This window comes from Mus pahari, chromosome 10, assembly GCF_900095145.1.
Source record: "Mus pahari chromosome 10, PAHARI_EIJ_v1.1, whole genome shotgun sequence".
Classification (NCBI taxonomy): Eukaryota; Metazoa; Chordata; class Mammalia; order Rodentia; family Muridae; genus Mus; species Mus pahari.
Genome location: NC_034599.1, coordinates 115954849 through 115973224, shown reverse-complemented (window position 1 = coordinate 115973224; position 18376 = coordinate 115954849). Strand labels below are relative to the sequence as shown.

The window sequence follows — 18376 nt, the reverse complement described above, 5'->3', positions numbered from 1 at the left end:
CTGGCCTAGAGGACAGAAGGAGACTCCACAAGACCTCTTAAACCAGAAGTAGGTAGCCCACCTATTTCTGAGAAGGGATTGGCTGCCAGCAAAACTGGCAGGACAGACCAGCTTCTGATCAAAATCCTTCACGCACACATCCACTGCCCAACTCAGCAGCACTGTGTCCACTTCCCTACTCACAGCCCAGCTAAGGGCCTTGTGGGCCCGCTTGGGTTTCTTCTCTTGAGCCTTTCCAGCTCATGCACTCATTCAATCCACTCTTCCCACAATCAACGCAGGGTTTCTTTAGTATCTCATACTAGCACCCTTGTCCCGCATCTGTGAAACCCTTACTTCAGTAAAGAACCACCCAGCAACTTGGCAGGACCCACCCCGTGCCGTCACATCTGTCCTAACTTTGCCCTGCTTTGGCAACTTTGTTGCTCAAATAGGAAAGCCTATATTGTCTGACACTGGGAAGTGCTGGTGAGCACCGGACACTGCAGGGGAGAAGCTGGAGCAGGCCTAGGCCCCTGTCCAGCAACAGAGAAAGCCAAAAGGTTGGGGATCAGTGACCAACAGTAACCTCAACCAGCACACCTGAACAGCGGAGGGAGGAGGAGTTGGCTATCAACAAAGTCTTTTGGACTTTGAGAAAGGAACTGAAGCCCGGGAAGGCGGGGACAAATTTGCCTCAAGGCCACCGGGCAAGGGAGGGTAGTACCTGAGCTGAGGCAGGAAGAGGAGGAGGCCACAGAGGAAGCGTGGGTCACCCTCGCTCTTGCTGAGCGGGCGGGGCGGGGTCCTGCGCGCAGGTGAGCGGCGGGGCAGGGCGGGGCTCAGCTGCGTTTCGGTGCCTAGGCGCCACTGAAGCCACTCGCAGACACAGGCCACAGTCGTGCCCTAGGGAGACTGAGGCGCCCCCCGAGTCATGGCCCACTCGGCCTGCGGGTTCTCCGTCGCACTGCTGGGGGCCCTGCTGCTGGGCACAGCACTCCTGCTGCGCGGGACAGGTAAGAGCAACCTGTGGCCGGCCAGGGAGGTGCCTGGAGGTGGCGCGTGTTCAGGGGTTGCACGATCCGGACCTGGTAGCACAGTCGTAGATGGTGGGGTGAGGTCCCCGGGACGACTCGCCCCAGCGCTCAAGCACGTGGGAGAGTCCTGGACCTGGGTGAGCTTCACTGGCCCAGGAACAAATAAATGCGCGGAATAAGCCTTAGGAAGACGTTCTCCAGGTAGCACATTGTGCCATGGGTACTTTGCTGAGACTCTTAGGGATACTCGACTGGGACATGGGAGAGCTTTCCTCTTCGGGCCCACTCCACACCTGGGCCAGAGAAGTGAGTGCGAGCAGAGAGGGTGGTTTGACTTCCCGTTGAGATGCCTCTTTAGCTGTGCGCCCGCTCATCCTGAGGCCTAGGGACTGCTTCAAGTGGACAGTCACCGGCCAGCAGCGGGCATCTAGCTGCAGAGACCCCACAGGTGCCCCACCTCTTCCCTGGTAGAAGGTTGGGGTGTAATTCCATGGAGCCTGTGAATTTTGAGTCGTTTGGGTTGGGAGTAGAGGCTGCTCTGATCCCCGGAGATCGCTCCAGGAAAGAACCGGAACTGTGGGCCCTAGGAGTAGAATACCGCGAATAAAACTAGCTTTCTTCAAGTAAGAACTTGATGTGAGGCTCTTTCTCAGACTCGCACAGGTTTTTATGTTTTAAAAAATAGTACAGTCCAAATCATAGTTGGGGTCTGTAATATCAATACCTAAGGGGGTGTTTGTGTTGGACAGGTAGATAAATTAGCATAAATTAAAGAATAAAATTGAAATGGTGTGGTTAGACTTGGGCGTAAGCCGCAGGAAAACTTCCTGGTTTCTTTTTCCAACATTAGGTGACATATAACTGCATAGTAAACAGGAACACTTACGACCTCCTTTAAAACTACACACACAGACACACTGTGGTATATGTATTTTGTTGTTGCTAGGGTTTGGTTTCTGTTTTTCTGAGGCAGGGTCTCCCAGTGTCTCCCAAGCTAGCCTTAAAACCACTGGGTTTCATACTCCCACTCCATACTCCTGGAATTCATTACAGATGTGGGCCACCACTTTCTTAGGAGTGAGTTTTGAATCCATTTAAGGGGCAGAGTGTGTAGTCCCGTGTCTGCCTAGCAAGTACAAAGCCCTGGGTTCGATTCCCAACACTTTATAAACTGGGCATGGTGGCTCATACTTGTGATCCTAGCATTCTGGAGTGGAGGCAGGAGAGTTGGGAATTCAAGGTCATTTTCAGCCTCGTTGTGAGTTCTTTACAGGCCTGGGATATATGAACTTTTGTCTTAAAAACATTTTAAGCGTAGAAAAATAAGGAAGGAATACATGTGTGCATGAGAGGAGTGGGGCGGGTGTACCAGCATTCTTGGAGGCAGGTGACACTCTAGGGATTGTTTTGAGGTGTTTCTGACTTTCTATGGTAATAGTCAAAAACTTCTCTAGTGGGAATATGGTGTAAGTCCAGTAATCGTTGAAGACAAGACCTGCAGTCTGCTCTGAACTGGCTGCTGTCTGTCTACACCTCGGGAGAAGTAAAGTTTATTCTTAGGCCAGTGGGAACATGGATTCTTGGAGTGATTACACGAACTTTCATAGTCATAGAACAAAAGAAAATTATGGATCAAGGCATTTACTACATATATTGGTGGGAACATCAAGTAGGTGGGTTACAGCCAGGGTTGAAGTCCCTGGGCAAGGGCTTATATGCTATCTGATGACATATACAATGGCTGTTGGGTTCATTATAATAAAATATAAGTTAATATAATCAAAGAGTTTTTTACCTGACACTAAGAAAGATGTTAGGTCAGATACAGAGGTGGGTGAAAAATGGCTATTAAGGAAACTAAAAGATTGTCCAAAGATAATTTTAACTCTCAATCTGCAACATTCCAACTCACCACAATTAGGAAGTTCAAAACAGCCTGTCAGTCTGCAGGATTTGCAGCACAGATGTGGGTTTTCAACTTCACCTCATATATCACACACCTTACTCCCACAGACACGGAAACTGTCATTTAGTTCCCAGGAGTTCCACTCAAGTCCTGTCTTCCAGGAAGCTCTGAGCTAGCTGACTTGTGCAAATAACAGGAATTTAACCATCACTTTCCTCATCTGTGACCTCAGCTGCAGGGCCCCATGAGGTCACGTAACAGGTCGATTGAGGAGTGCCCTAGTTTTCCTGAACTCAGGATCCAAGGAACTGGTGAGGCCTCTGAGTTATTTGTACCAGAGCCGGGCCAGTCGGTGGGTTAACAGCAGGGATGAGCATGGTGTTGCTGGCTGTAGAGATGACGAGCAAAGGGAAGCGTGAGATTGGAAGAGGCATACTTGGTGTTCCTACCAGCCCCTCATGGCCAGGAGGGAATGGATTAGAACGATTGATAACCTGCACACACATACAGAGGCACACACTCAGGCACACCATGTTGATTGCTTTCAAAAGCCACCGGGTACCAGAGCCCATGTCTGGCTGCCATTGTTCTCCCAAAACTGTAACTGACACAAATTCAAGTGAGGACCCTGGCTGTTGTCTGGAATGTGTTACTATCAGGAGGTGGAATCCCACAGCCCTCTGCCACACCCAGAGATTTCCCTAGGGTGAATCACAGGAGACAGTCAGGGCTTCGTGTCACCCACAGGCTCTCCTCAGAGTTCACCTTTGCTCACAGATAATGTTTTGTTTCACTTTGGTTATAAATATTGCAAACTTTTCTAAAACAACTATGATACTTAAAACTTTTTTTGTTTTTAGAGCAGGTGGGTTTAGCTCAGTTGTCAGAGCTCTCACCTGGGATTAATCCCTAGCACTGCATAAATGAGGCATGGTGTTGCTTAGGTGTAATCCCAGCTCTTGGACTATGTAGGCAGGGTGATCAGAAGTTAGAGGTTATCCTTCATAACAAATTCCAGGTTATACTGGGTTACATCAATGAACACACACAGTACAATTTTTGTTCTGATAGGCTCATCAGACAGGTATTAAGAATTACATGGCACAGGGCAAGAAAAATGGCTCAGTGGGATAATAAGACATTTGTCACCAAGACTGACTACTTGAGTAGTACAGGAATCACTTAGTAGTGAAGAGGCCCCAAGTTTTCCTCTGACCTGCACACATACACACTCACACACAGATGCACATGCAAACACACACACACACACACACATACAGAGGCACACAGACAGATGCACACACACACACATAGGCACACACATACAGAGGCATGCACATGCACACACATACTCACATACAGAAGTACATAGGCACATGCACACACAGGCACATACAGGCATATGCACACACACATACAGCGGCACACACACACACACACACTCACAGAGGCACATATGCAGGCACATGCACACACACTCACAGAGGTGCACACACAGGCACATGCACACACACACACTCACATACAGAGGTACACAAACAGGCACATGCACACACAAACACACACAGGCACATGCACACACATACATACAGAGGCACACATACAGAGGCACACACACAAGCACATGCACACAGATAGAGGCACACACAGGCACATGCACATGCAGAGACACACAGGCACATGCACACACACATACAGAGGCACACACAGGCACATGCACACACACATACAGAGGCACACAACACAGGCACATGCACACACGCATACAGAGGCACACAACACAGGCACATGCATACACACATACAGAGGCACACACAGGCACATGCACACACACACACTCACATTCAGAGGCACACACACAGGCACATGCACACACACACTCACTTAGAGAGGCACACAGGAACATGCACACACATACAGAGGCACACACAGGCACATGCAAACACACATACAGAGGCACACAACACAGGCACATGCACACAATTCACTTATGGCACAAACCTCAACTCATTTTTGCCCAGCAGGGCTAATGGGGATGAGAAGGAAGGATGAGGTCATTTTGAGGCAGTGAAAAGTAGCCAGATCCCTAACACAGGGACGTGTGGCTGAGGCCCTCGGCTTTGTTAATTAAGAAAAGTTCACACCCTTTAATTGTAACTCCTAACTGTTAAAATTATCCCCACAATCAAATTGTTTCAAGTCACTCACCACAACCTTGTAATTAGCCCATCGCCTTCCAAAAACACTCTAGACAACCTGACAACTCAGAATCACCTCATCCCTCTACAACCTTTCTTTGCATTTGGGTCAATAGTCTTGTTTTTGTTTTTAATAACCTGTAATTGTCAGTATTGCTCTGAGGCCCTGTCTTCTAACATCTGAGCAGAGCCACTGTTTGTAGTTTCTAGAGTTACTGGCTGCTACTGCTCTATTCAGAAGCCAAGGCATTATGAAGCATTTTCTGTGAAAGCCACTTTACTAGTTTGTGTTCGGTATCTCTACTTAACAATAATCCCTTCCTGAAAGCCCATCATCGTGATCCAGCTGTAAGGCATTTCTCAATTAGTGATCAAGGGGGGAGGGCCCACTGTGGGTGGTGCCATCCCTGGGCTGGTAGTCAGAGAAAGCAAGCCAGTAAGAAACATTTCTCCATGGCCTCTGCATCAGCTCCTGCTTCCTGACCTGTGTGAGTTCCAGTCCTGATACCCTTTGGTGATGAACAGCAATGTGAATGTGTAAGCTGAATAAACCCTTTCTTCCCCAACTTGCTTCTTGGTCATGATGTTTGTGCAGGAATAGAAACCCTGACTGTTGTTCGGCCATGCAGAACCCCCAAGCCTCATTACTTCATAGTCGGGGCAGTTATAAATCTGTTGATCAGTCATGCAGAACCCCCAACAGGTTCTGAATGTGTAGTGAAACACAGAAAGATACTCACATGCAATTAACAACTAATGTTATTAAGGGTGAAGTCCATAAAGCATTGACTGGAGTCTGCCAGGCCATATATGCAGCTTATCACAGATGATCTCTTGGCATAGGATAACCCACTTCATCTCCCTCTGTGGACACTCAGGGGTCTCTACTGGCTCTTGACTTTCTCCATTCAATGGTACATGGAACACAAGCAGACTCTCGAACATCTTTTTTTTTTTTTTTTAAGTGTTGTTTAGAGCTATAAACATATGTTTCCAAAATAGACACTGGTCAGAGTAATTTTGATGGGGGAAATAGAAGTAATAATGTTTAAACAATTAAAAATGAGGTTTCTTTTCTCCTGAGAAAATATAGACAGGGGAGGCATAAATGTGTCTTCATGTCTTGATGCCTCTGTTCCAAAGAGGCAGGCAGTCCAGAGAGGTGAAGTAACTTGCCTAAGATACCCCAGCTGAACTACAGGGACTCTGAAATGGTGCCTAAACCCTTTGGTCAGCTTTGAAGCATTGTTTGCATCTCAGAAACTGCCCTTGATTTAAAAAATCAAAACAACAAAAACCCACACAGGACTTAGTGCTATGTTTTTTTGTTCTAGGAATTCTCTCTCTCTCTCTCTCTCTCTCTCTCTCTCTCTCTCTCTCTCTCTCACACACACACACACACTAAGATTTCTTTTATTTTTAATTTAATTTTTTCTTTTTTCTTTTTTGACAGGATCTCTCTATATAGGACAGCCTTTGCTGTCCTAGAACTCACTTTGTAGGCCAAACTGGCCTCAAACACAGAGATCTACCTATCTTTGCCTCCTGGGTGCTGAGATTAAAGGTGTGTGCCATTATCTCCCAGGTGTAGAATTAAAGGTGTGCTCTATAAGGTGGCTGATTTGTGAGCTATTCCTGACTTAACTTTCCCAGCAGAACTCCTTTTCTATATCCCAGAGAGTCTCCTAAGCATATTAGAAGAGCAGAAACATCTCCAAGTGTTTTCTTGAAACAGCATATAATTTATTTTGTTGCTTTGAGATCCGTGGTGATCCATGTTGCTCTTGGTACTTTAGAAACACCAGGTTGAAGGGCTAGCCTGAAACGAGTCACCATGATGGAACTCTGCAACTCCCCCATCTTCCCCAGTGCACAGCCTCTGGTCACCTGCCACTGGGTGTACTTGTGTGTTGAGTTATTAGTGGTGGTTTTTTGAGATGAGATCTCACTATGTATTCCTGCCTGACTTGGATCCCGTGTAGCCCAGGCTGGCCTCAAGCTTGTAATGATCTTTCTGGTTTTTCTTCCTGAGCAGTGGGATTACAAATGTGCACCACTATACCTGATTGTGGTGGTAGGTTCTTTTTTTGTTCTTCATATTCAAGAATTTTAAAACTGTTTAGAAATAGGGTTGGTTCAACAACAGGCCATGTATCCAGTAGCCAGCCCCTGAGATCACAGTGGAGATGAAGTTGCTACTGTTACTCATGTTTGAGCTAACTTGGTAAAGTTTAGATATATACCATTGATTAAATATATAGTGTCTGTAGCCTAGAAGATGGATACAATGAGGCAGGAACTTGTGTGTTTATTATACATATGTTGCTACTTTAGATTATACATATTGTTGCTACTTTAGAGTGTTCCTTTTCCTGTACATCAGTATTCCATGTTACACTATCAGTTACTCCTGTTGTCCCTTGACATTGTCAAGAACCAGGTCCAGCAATGGCTCTGTGCCTTCTGGGTTTGTTTTGAAATATTAAGTGACAGTCTCCTCTCAGTGAAACGGCCAATGTTGCATTTACCAGAATGTCTCCCACCAAATGATATATGACCACAGGGCAAAATAGGGGATAGAGGGCTCAACCTCATTGTAGCAGGGAAGGCATGGCAGCAGGTAGGGGAGGGATGGGTTGCAAGAGCCAGAAAACTGGCTGAGTATATTTTGAGTATATTTTCATCTGCATTGAGGAAGGAGAGAGAGAGGAGAGAGAGAGAGAGAGAGAGAGAGAGAGAGAGAGAGAACACATAGGGAGTGGGGAAGAGGGTCCAGGCTATAAATCCTCAAAGCCACCCCCAAGTGATATACTTCCTCAAATACATGAGCTTGTGAGAGACATTCCTCATTCATAATATCACATTCTTTTACTCCATTGTCTGACAATTTGCATTCTAACTCGCTTCTCCTGGTATACTAACGGCCACGCTTGTGTCCCTTTCCCTGGTACACTAACATCTGTGCCTGTGTCCCTTCGTCTCCTGGCACACTAATGCCCATGCCTGTGTCCTTGTGTGATGACTCTTCTCACTCCTCTCACAGGTGTCTAAAAAGTGTTTGAACTTGTTCTCTCCTTCAGAGCCATTGCTCCTTCTGTGTGCCTTGTGTCCTTCCCGGACACACTCTGTGTGTTTCTCGTTTTTCTGGGCCATTTCAGAATATTATTGTGTATTGAGAAGCTGTGCTCAGGCCTGGGGCTCTAGTGGTTTACAATTTCCAACCATGCACAGTTAGCTTTGAGATAAGTTTGATGTTTGGGCGAAGTACACCTTTAACTGCTGAAACTCACAACAGCAAATGTGCATCCTGACTCACACATTTCTTTTCTTTGTGAATGGGGGCAGGGTCATACATAAGTTTTTACATGTATAGTTTGCATTTGTGTACATATGTGGAGGCCAGAGGTCAACCTCAGGTGTCATTCCTTAGGAGTCATCTACCTTGTTTTTTGAGACAGGGTTTCTTACTGACCTAGAACTCATCAAGTAGGCAGAGGTGGCTGTCCAGCCAGTCCCAGGAATCTACACCCATCCCTGCCTCCCCAGTGCTAGGATTACAAGCATGTGCCATCATGCCTGGATATTTTCTTCTTTTTTTTTTTTTTTCTTTGTGCAGGTTCTAGGGAATCAAACTCAGGTTCTCATGCATACAAGGCAAACATTGCCCAAGACATAGATATTTACTTCTTGTTCACAGAAAATACAAAACAGAGGCTGTCCTCTAGGCAGGGATAAGGAGACCCAAGGTCCTTATGCTTTCTGAGCCTCCCATCTTCAGCATATGGTTCATCTGCTTCTAACATCAGGAAGCATCTACCCACTGCCCAGATTTCTATCTACATCGTGAGTCCTGGGACTGTGAAAGCTTTTGGTTCTTGGTACCATGTGCTCCCATTGGGGGTTGTGAACAGGGTAGGACAGGTCTAGGCATGAGCTATAGTGATCTAAACAGGCCCTTGGACTATTTACATTTGGAGGTGCAAATATGCTGACATTTGCCTATTGCACATGTAGCTCCAGAATAGCTTATACATACTTGGCCCCAAGCCACCATGATATGCATGGGCCAGGAGATGGAGCCTCACATTGGAAGGACTTTGGCCATATGGAATAGGCAAGCCCTGGACTCCTGGGAAAATTGGCCTAACAGGCAGAATGGGGAACTGCACTTTAGTAGTCTGACAGCCTCTGTGCATGCTGTAAGTCTACCCTGTTGGAGACTCCAAAATGACAGCCATAGCCATAGAGATGATCTTGAGGAAGGTTCTATCTGAGGTAACAGGCCATCTGCTCTCCATGGTCCAGCTGACAAGCCTAGATTTTCATCCTAGAGGATACTTATGTCCAGCCTACTTGCTTGTGGGTCTTGCTTGCTGCTATAGTCCCCATATCCTTAGACAATGTCCCACATGGTGGCAAAGGCCCATCTCTCTGGAAACCATCTTGCTCAGCAGTTGGAGTTGGAGATGTAAGCAGATGTCTCTTCTCCCTAGTTAGTACATCAGTGATAGAATAAAGATTTGATTCCACTCAAGTCTAGTTCAGTAGGCCAGTGAGTTTATTTGGGTTACTTACCGGAATCTGAGTGACTCAGGCATTGGGAAGCCCACTCCAGTACAAGAAATGGCTCCTGAAAGCTGCATCTCTGAAGCTCCCTGTACAAGTTGCAGGGAAACTGAAGAGTTTTTCTCGGCAATGTTTACTGCTTTGTAACCTTGGGATGGGAACTGGTGGAAGTTGTACCTTTCAGAGGTTCTGGATCTTAGTAAAATTCCTGGGCCTTCACTCCAGGACAAAAGGTCTCATCTACACAGAAAACTGAGCAACACTGGTTTCAAATCATGACACCACTGCTTATTAACTAGGTCAGCTGGGTAGATTACCTAACCTAAGACTGACCTGAGGGACAACATAGAAGTAGCCATACCTGGAAGCTGGCCAAGGTTCCATTGGGAGGGTGTGTGTGAGTCACTCCCTTGTTGACCTAGAGCAGGTCCCTCCATTGCTCAGAATTGTGACAGTTCAGGTCGTCGTAATCAGTTCACCATTGGAGAGTCTACGCTATAACACGTGCTTCAGTTCCCTGTACAAGCCGAAGGAAAACTGAAGAGTGTCTCTCAGCCATGTTTACAGCTGGGGCTTGCTTTGGGCATGTATGAGGGTTCCCAGAGGAAATTCCTAGAAGTGAACTTGCTGAATTAGAGGCCCTGGGTTGTTTTGCATGACACACAGAACACAGTCTTAAACATTGTTTAAGCAAGTGTCTACTCACACATGAATTTCCTGTTAGCCAGCTGACTGACCAGGCAGGTTCTGAATAGCTCAGTCAGCACACTCAGTTGGAATACCCCCACAAATCTCCCAGGACTACAGCTTTCCCTATGACCAAGTGCTACAGACCCAGGTTGGGCCAAGCAAGCTGCATGTGACACCGGAGCTGGCTGGCCCTTGGATCCCTGGCCTTTAATCCCTCCCTGGTGAAAGATGAAGTGTTAGTTCAGAACAGGCCTAGAATGCTGACAGTCTTATCAGACACTTCAGCCTTTGGATTAAATTTCAGGAGCAAGCTCTTATCTTGTCAGAACAAGAAGACATGATTTATATAATAAACAGTACCTGGGTCATCTTGCAGAAGCCAGCCACAGGGTCTAGCAATGTAGCTCAGTGGCAGAGCCCCTGGCCTAGCACATGTGAAGACCTGGGTTCCAGCCTTTGGTTTTTGTGGTGCATACCCGTGTGATGCAACTGGGGGAGGGATAAGGGGGGGGGCTGTGTTTAGACAGGGCAGGGTTTCCTGTAGCTGTGGTTGGTCTCAAATTCTCTGTGTAGCTGAAAATGACCCTGAACTTCTGATCCTCCTGTCTCTACCTCCCAAATGCTAAGGTTATAGATATGTGCTGCCATACCTGCTTTATGCAATGGCTCCATGGTACATCCCCACCTCCTTTAGCTGGGTCCTGAATTAACATCTTCTAGACTGAGGCCTGTGCCCTGTTCCAGCTCCTTCTTACAGCAATGAAGCAGGGAAGCTGGGGAAGTGGAACCCAGTGGACCCTTCCAACTCTAAGTGAACATCTTATCCTTGGCTCGTGCCTGGAGATTAGAAACAGCCTACAGGTCCATTATTAGAAGGCAAGTAGCTGAATTCTGCTTTGCTATATCCACTGCAGTGCCAGGTAGCTTTTGAAAGAATGAGGTGGCATAAACTTCTGTGGAGGATGCCCAGGCAGGAAACACAGGTCCCGAACAGCAGCTATGACATGCAACTTCTGGCAACAAAAAGTAAATGGAGGTGGGAGAAGTGTACACACGGCCGGAGCCTGGCTCAGGAAGACCATGCCTGCCTGATGGCCTCTGGGAAAAGAAGCAGATATGAGAAAAAGAGAGAGATGTTGGCTGGTCAAGCCTTCTACTTAACTTCATGCCTCATGGTTTATTTATCTAGATGTAAAAGGTGCTTTTTAAAAAACTCTACTGTGGCATAAGGCATAAAATTCACCCATCTCAATGGCTTAATTGTCCATGTACTATTGAGTGTGAGTTACATAAAAAGCTCCCTAGAAAGTGCTTCCTCACCTCTTTACAATCAATTCCTGTCTGGCAACCACTGATTTGTCTTCTATTACCAGAGTTTTGCCTTTAATACACCCACCTACCCCCCAAAAAGGAGTCTCATGTAGCTAAGTAGCCAAGACTACTATCAAATTTACTATACCCAAAGCTGGCCTTGAACTCCTTTTCCCACCTTCCATGTGCTAGGATTACAGGTGTGAGCCACCTCACCCAGCTAAAGTATTCTTAAATTTAAAAAAAAAAAAAAAAAAAAAAAAGCCGAGGCAGGTGGATTTCGGAGTTCGAGGACAGCCTGGTCTACAGAGTGAGTTCCAGGACAGCCAGGGCTATACAGAGAAACCCTGTCTCGAAAAAAAAAATTAAAAAAAAAAATTAAAAGCTAGCAGTTAATTAATTAAGATGTAGGTGTGGGGGCCCGACGTGGTGGCGCACGCCTTTAATCCCAGCACTCGGGAGGCAGAGGCAGGTGGATTTCGGAGTTCGAGGACAGCCTGGTCTACAGAGTGAGTTCCAGGACAGCCAGGGCTATACAGAGAAACCCTGTCTCGAAAAAAAAAAAAAAAAAAAAAAAAAAAAAGATGTAGATGTGGAGCCCAGTAGGGGGTTGCAAGTGTCCAGTGTGGTGAGTATGACAAAAGACACCTGTTTAAGAGCAACAGTAATCAGGCAGAGAGATGGCTCAGCAATTAAGAGCATGCAGCACTTATTTAGATGGCCTGAATTTAATTCCCAGAACCCACATCAGACAGCTTACAACTAACTGCCCAAAGCCATCTCCAGAGGACATGATACCATCTCCTGAACTGAAGCACCTGCACTCATGTGCACATGCCTGTACACACACACACACACACACACACACACACACATACATACACATAATTTTTTAAAATCAAAATAAATTTTCTTTTAAAAAGACAGACAAGACAATCTGTTGCCTGAGGCCTGTAGAAAACTATTAATAAAACCTTGAGACTAACTGTCGGATAGCTCCAGCTCTGTTATTAATCACCTGGAGTCCTGAAGTGTTCTGATGTTTAAAAGGCTATCTTCTGCCAGGTCTGGTGGCCCTAAGTCCAACCACATGTAAGTAGACCAAGTTCAGGGTCAGCGTGAGCTGATCATACGACCTTGTGTCAGGAAAGCAGGAGGGAGAGAAGAAGAAAACAGGGGAGCAAGAACCCCAGGAGACTCTAAACACCTAAGCAGGTGGGGAAGAGGCACATCAGGCCACTGTCCCCTGTGTCAAGCAGCTGATGAGCTTAACTGTTAGAGCTACCCTCTGACTCTTCCTGCTTGGCCCTGTTTTGTGACCCACACTTAGAGGTGTGACGGAGTGGATCTGCCTAACATGTCGTGGACTGTTGAGATGACTTGAAGAAGTCCTGTAGCAGTGTAGCCTGTCATCACCGATTATCAGAGGTCAGAGGCTGAACTGTTGGTTGTTTAACCTCCAGTCCCAGTGTTCCTGGTCGTATTATCATGAAGCTTTTAACTTCAGTTCTTCCCCCCAGCCCCATCTCTCTTCTTCACTTGGTGTGGGTTGGGGTCATCTGGAGTTTTGAGGAGAGTTGAGAGGTTTGTCCTGCTGTCTCCAAACCACCCCTGGGAATAATGTGGGAGTGATCAAGGCAAGGTGACTAGTATGGCTTATCAGGTCCAGTTTGACTCCCACCCAATTAACAAGATATTACATGGTCCAGATACCCAGGAAAGATTGGGGGGGGGCTTTAATCTGGAAAGAAGCATTTCCTACCAGACCACACCAGAGGCCTGATTGAATGTTTACCACCCCATCTTAAATACAAGGAGGGAGGAGAGAGAGAGAGAGAGAGAGAAAGAGAGAGAGAGAAAGAGAGAGAGAGAGAGAGAGAGAGAGAGAGAGAGAGAGAGAGAGATTGAGAGAGAAGAGAATATGAATGAATATGAGTGTCTATGAGTGTTGGCTGGGGAATTCTTCTATTCTCAGAAATGTTTCATTCTGCCTTGGTTTACCATGCTAGTGGGGGAAAAGCCATTCTCATCAGAAAGTTTCTGGCTGTGTATGAAATTTCCAGGGCAGAATTAGATCTGTGAGTACTCGTTCAACATGCCCTGGACTCCAGTATCATACCTCTGGTGTTGATCTGGCCTGGCCTCTTCTTAGTCATGGAAACCTGAGTGATTTCCTTAACTTGTCTGAACCTCGGTCCTCACCTGCAGGCTGGAGACTGGTAGGAGAGCCACTCCCTCCCAGAGTTGGTCCTGTTAGAACCGGTCATGTTGGTGATAACCCTACCCTCTTATAACTCTACTTACTTCCTAAGAGTGGCAGCTGTACCCCTTCTCTGGGTACCTTGGCAGCATGGAGAGGACATTTCATTTGTGGTCCCTGACTAGGGAAGGTAGGTGGGTCTGTCCAACTGACTCCCAAGCTCAGCATGGGTAGGGAAGTGAGGTCATGTCTCTGGGTCACATGAGTCGACAGGTGTGAGAAAGCCTTTACAGACAGTGAACAGAGTCGTGAGGCTGGCATAACGTGAGGCTTCGTGTGCACTTGCGCAGCCTCAGAGTGACAGTATGCTCAGAGTTTGTCCTGAAGGTGCTACCTGGGCCTCAACCAGGCCTTGCCCCGATAGTCAGGATTCTGGTTTTGGGCTCAGGCAAGCTGGTGACTCTGGACTGTACTGGGCCCCACTCTAATACCTATCACTAACCCTGGCACCATGAAGTTCCACTGTTAATACTATCTACAGTAAACAGGGTGAATGTTGGTTGAATCCCCAAACCCTCTTAAGTAAGAGCTGTATGGATACTTAACTCATTCAGGCCTCAACATGATTCCCTTTTTATCCCTAAGCATTTGCCCAAGCAAACACAGCCAGCAATAGAGCAACCCAGTTCTAAATTACTCTGTTCACCCCAAAACACAGCTGTAGAGTCTTTCTGGTCCCAACAAGTGAAGCCCATGCACCCCTAGACAACTGATGGCTAACCCCCCAGTATTTTCGGAGTACTTTGAACTTGCTTGGTAGCTTCAGGTTATTGACTCTGATGGGGTCTAATAGCTAAGACCACACTGGATCATTCCTTGGTGGTGTGTGTGTGTGTGTGTGTGTGTGTGTGTGTGTGTGTGTGTGTATGTGTATGTGTGTGTGTAGGTGAGAGAAGTTGCTGATATCGAGTGAGTGTTCCTTTGTGGTGGACTCGATTGGTGCCACTCCCCTGAGCCCTCCTAGTGTGGCACCCCACTCTCTGAGCAAGCTATCAGTTAATGAAGTGTGTGTTTGCAAACCCAGTTCTAGAAACAGATCACTAGTTCACCTCATATTCATGCCTGAGGCATGGAGGCAGGAAACAGTAGCTGGTGAACTCATCAAGTAAAGGGGATGGTCCACAGTGTGGTGTCTTTTAAGAGGGAGCACTCAGCATCAGCCTCCATGAACTGGCTTTGGACTCTGACTCCCACACGAGCTGCGACTGATCAGCCATACTGATTCACACTTAACACCCCATGTCTTCCTCCCTTGGCATTCTGGGTATTCTCTAAGGCAACATGCCTGAGGGCACCTAAGCTTAGCCTTTTCCCTGGCTGGACCCTGCTTGGTGCATCTTGGTTGTACGGAGAAAGCGAGCCGAGTCCCAAAGGAAACCACATCAAGCGTGAAGGGAACCAGTTCTGACACATCTGAAAGTGTTTAAATTGCGTGTGTGTCAATGTTAGAAACTGTTCGATGAATACGGGAGGAGATGGCTCCTGGCATTTAAATCCCTGTTGTGGAGAATTGCTTAAAACAGGACAGTGGGGAGAAGGAACAACAGGGGCAACTGTGAAGTGTCCCGTGACATGTGAATAATGGAAGGGTTAATGAGAATAATGAGTGATGGTTAGAAACATCGGAAATTCCCCCCTGAGAGGCACGGACGATGTGGGACGAGTGAGGATTCCCTAATAAGGAGAAGTAGAACGGTGGGGAGCTAAAGAGAGCTGTGACTCAGGAGCTGAGTCCCTCGGGGCCCCACACCTAGGCATCCATTAACTGTTCCCAAGAAGGTCGGCTTGGCTTTCTTTCAGCCCAGAAGACTTCAAAATTACACCAGTATTGGAAGTGTTTTCTGCATTTCTCTGGACTGGAGTCCCAAACCTTTTGAACTTTCCACCAATGAGGTATAAAACTGCCAAAGAGATAAAAGAAATGCAGAAGAAGAAAAGTCTTTCCTCTCCTGCCAACTTTGGCGCCTTCATGAAGGGCTCTAGTGTGCCAGGCCCAACAGAGGAGTGGGAGGGAAAGGCTGAGGTTTTACTTCCAAGTGTTGGTTTTTCCAATTTCCAAATGATAAATGGTTGAGTGGGTATGAGGAGAAACGGTGTGAACAAAATGTTCTCAAATCCCAAGTATCTGTGATTGGATGAGCTTCTGATTGTATGCAAGCAATACCATTCCCATGATGCCTCATTATGGCAAAGTAATGGCCTCCAGACCATGATCCTTCACTGTGGTGAAGTAATGGCCTCCAGAGCATTGGAGTGGAATAGAAGCCCCTCAGGTGGAATCCTGACCTCATTACCCCTCTGCCATTCCTGTTGCCTTACAGATCATTCAGAATGAAGGGGGCAGATACACATGGCAGCTATGTGAGTCCTTGATTGTGCCTCTGGAAAACAGCCTGTGAACTAAACTCCCCCCCACCTTCTACTGCAAATGTGGCTGGAAATTGGCCATGCTGAATACAAGTTTGTAGCTCAGTATTTCCTTTGGAAGCTGAGTAGGACCACTAGGATCAAATGGTTTGGGTCAGTGAAAGATAATGGATTGGTTCTCTTTCCCACCGCTGTGTCTAGAACACCAATCCCAGAGGGCTCAGTCCATGGTTGCTTGGCTTGTGTATTTGGACAAAACATCACAGCAGAAGGAGGATGGGCTGAGGGGCCTCTTTATTTTATGATGGACAGGAAGGGGCCAGGAATGAGGCACTCCCACTTCCTCCGCTTATGTTCTTCTCCCTAAGGTTTCCAAAACCTTCCAAAATAGTATCCATCAGGGGTCAAGCCACAGGGGCCTTTCAGAATGTTTCATATTTAAATTGTAACAAAGATGCAGTGGTTGGGTAGTAGAATGCATCAGAGTGGAACTCAGTTAGGTGGTGATCTGTTGGAATTAGCTCATAACAAATGTATTTGAAAATCTGAGTTGTTTACACCCAAACTAGAGTATACGTCACACCAGTGGTAGCAGCTATGCTTTGTGAAGGGAGACCTGCTATGCTCACTAGTTAGATGGAAGTAATTGGCTTTTCACATGAAAAAATAAATAACTAAAAGTGAATCCCAAAGTGCTAAAAATAAAAAAAACAAAAACAAAAACAAACAAACAAAAAAACCCCAAACTTCCAGAGGCAGGGCAGAGGATCAGTAGTTAAGAGCATTCGCTGGTTGTTCTTGAGGACCCAGATTCAATGCCCAACAGCCGCATGGCAACTCTTGCCTGTCTCTAACTCGAGGTCCAGAGTGTATGTGATGCTTTCTGTGGCTTCTCCTGGAACACACACACACATGTTGCTGATATAAACACATGCTGTACAGACATACAAAGAGGCAAAACACCCATCTTCCGGTACAGATGAACAGATCTTAATGTCAGGCTCCCCAAAGCTGGGGGTGTTGTTATTTTTAAAATTGAAAAATCAGACTATTAGCTCCCTTGGTACAGGGACTCTGAATATTCCTGTTAATTAACTAATTAATTAATTAAAAATTCTTTCTGTATAGCCTTGGTTGGTCTGAACTTGCTTTGTAGACCAGGCTGGCCTTGAACTCACAGAGGTCATCTTGCCCTCTGCCTCCCAAGTACTGGGATTATAGACATGTGCCACCATTGGTAAATTATTTGCACCAAGTGTGGTCCTTGGAATATTTACGAACCCAGAAAACATCTGTTGAATAAATATTTGATTTCAAAGACTCTAAAAAGTCTAAATTTCTAAAAGAAAAGCTGCCACTACTACCTGGCTTACTTGCAAATAGGAGCTGCCTGAGAGCAAGATTTTGGTGAGCTTAGTTTTGGTTTTCTCTGAATCTAAAGAGATCTGAAGTGTTTGCATACAGCTTGAGAGAAGATAGCCCCCACAAAGCATCAAAGTGTATTTTAGACATATTTATGACTTTTTATGAATGCTTTTTAAAAATGCATTAAGGTGTAACATAAAATGTCATCACATCTGGAGTACAGAATGATAGGTATTGGGGTACATACAGTATAGCCATCACCACCAGAGTCAGGACCTGCAGCAGCTTCTGCATCCTTCAGAGCCTCCTGGTACCTCCTTCTCTACTCCAGCTCCACAACTGTCAGTCTAGCTGCCTTGTATCTGACAATTAAAATGATACTAATTAGCAGTAATAGTAATTTTCATTTATGGTTTGGCTAAAAGGTGAACAAACAGAAGTATTAATGAAGGAAATTGGTACTTTAACAACCTGCTTGCCCTTGATGTTGAATTAGCTTGACTTGGCTATCCAGGGTTGGAGGCTATTGTGAAGGGTCAGGCAAGCCTACAGAGAGTATTACTGCAGGCTTTTTACAGTCACTATGAAAGACACTTTTACAATCATAGCAACAACACAAGAGTTGTATGCACAGGGCTGGTGAGATGGCTCAGTGGGTAAGAGCACTGACTGCTCTTCTGAAGGTCCGGAGTTCAAA

General features: G+C 46.2%; 1 protein-coding gene across 1 annotated transcript in view; it reads left to right on the top strand.

Moving 5' to 3' along the window:
* Positions 1–773: 773 nt before the first annotated feature.
* Cdcp1 (CUB domain containing protein 1) overlaps positions 774–18376 on the top strand; it is a 38078-nt gene continuing 20475 nt past the window's right edge. The window contains exon 1 of the mRNA XM_021207666.1: positions 774–995. Within this exon, the coding sequence (XP_021063325.1) occupies positions 914–995 (82 nt within the window). The 5' untranslated portion in view covers positions 774–913. The remainder of the gene's footprint in view (positions 996–18376) is intronic.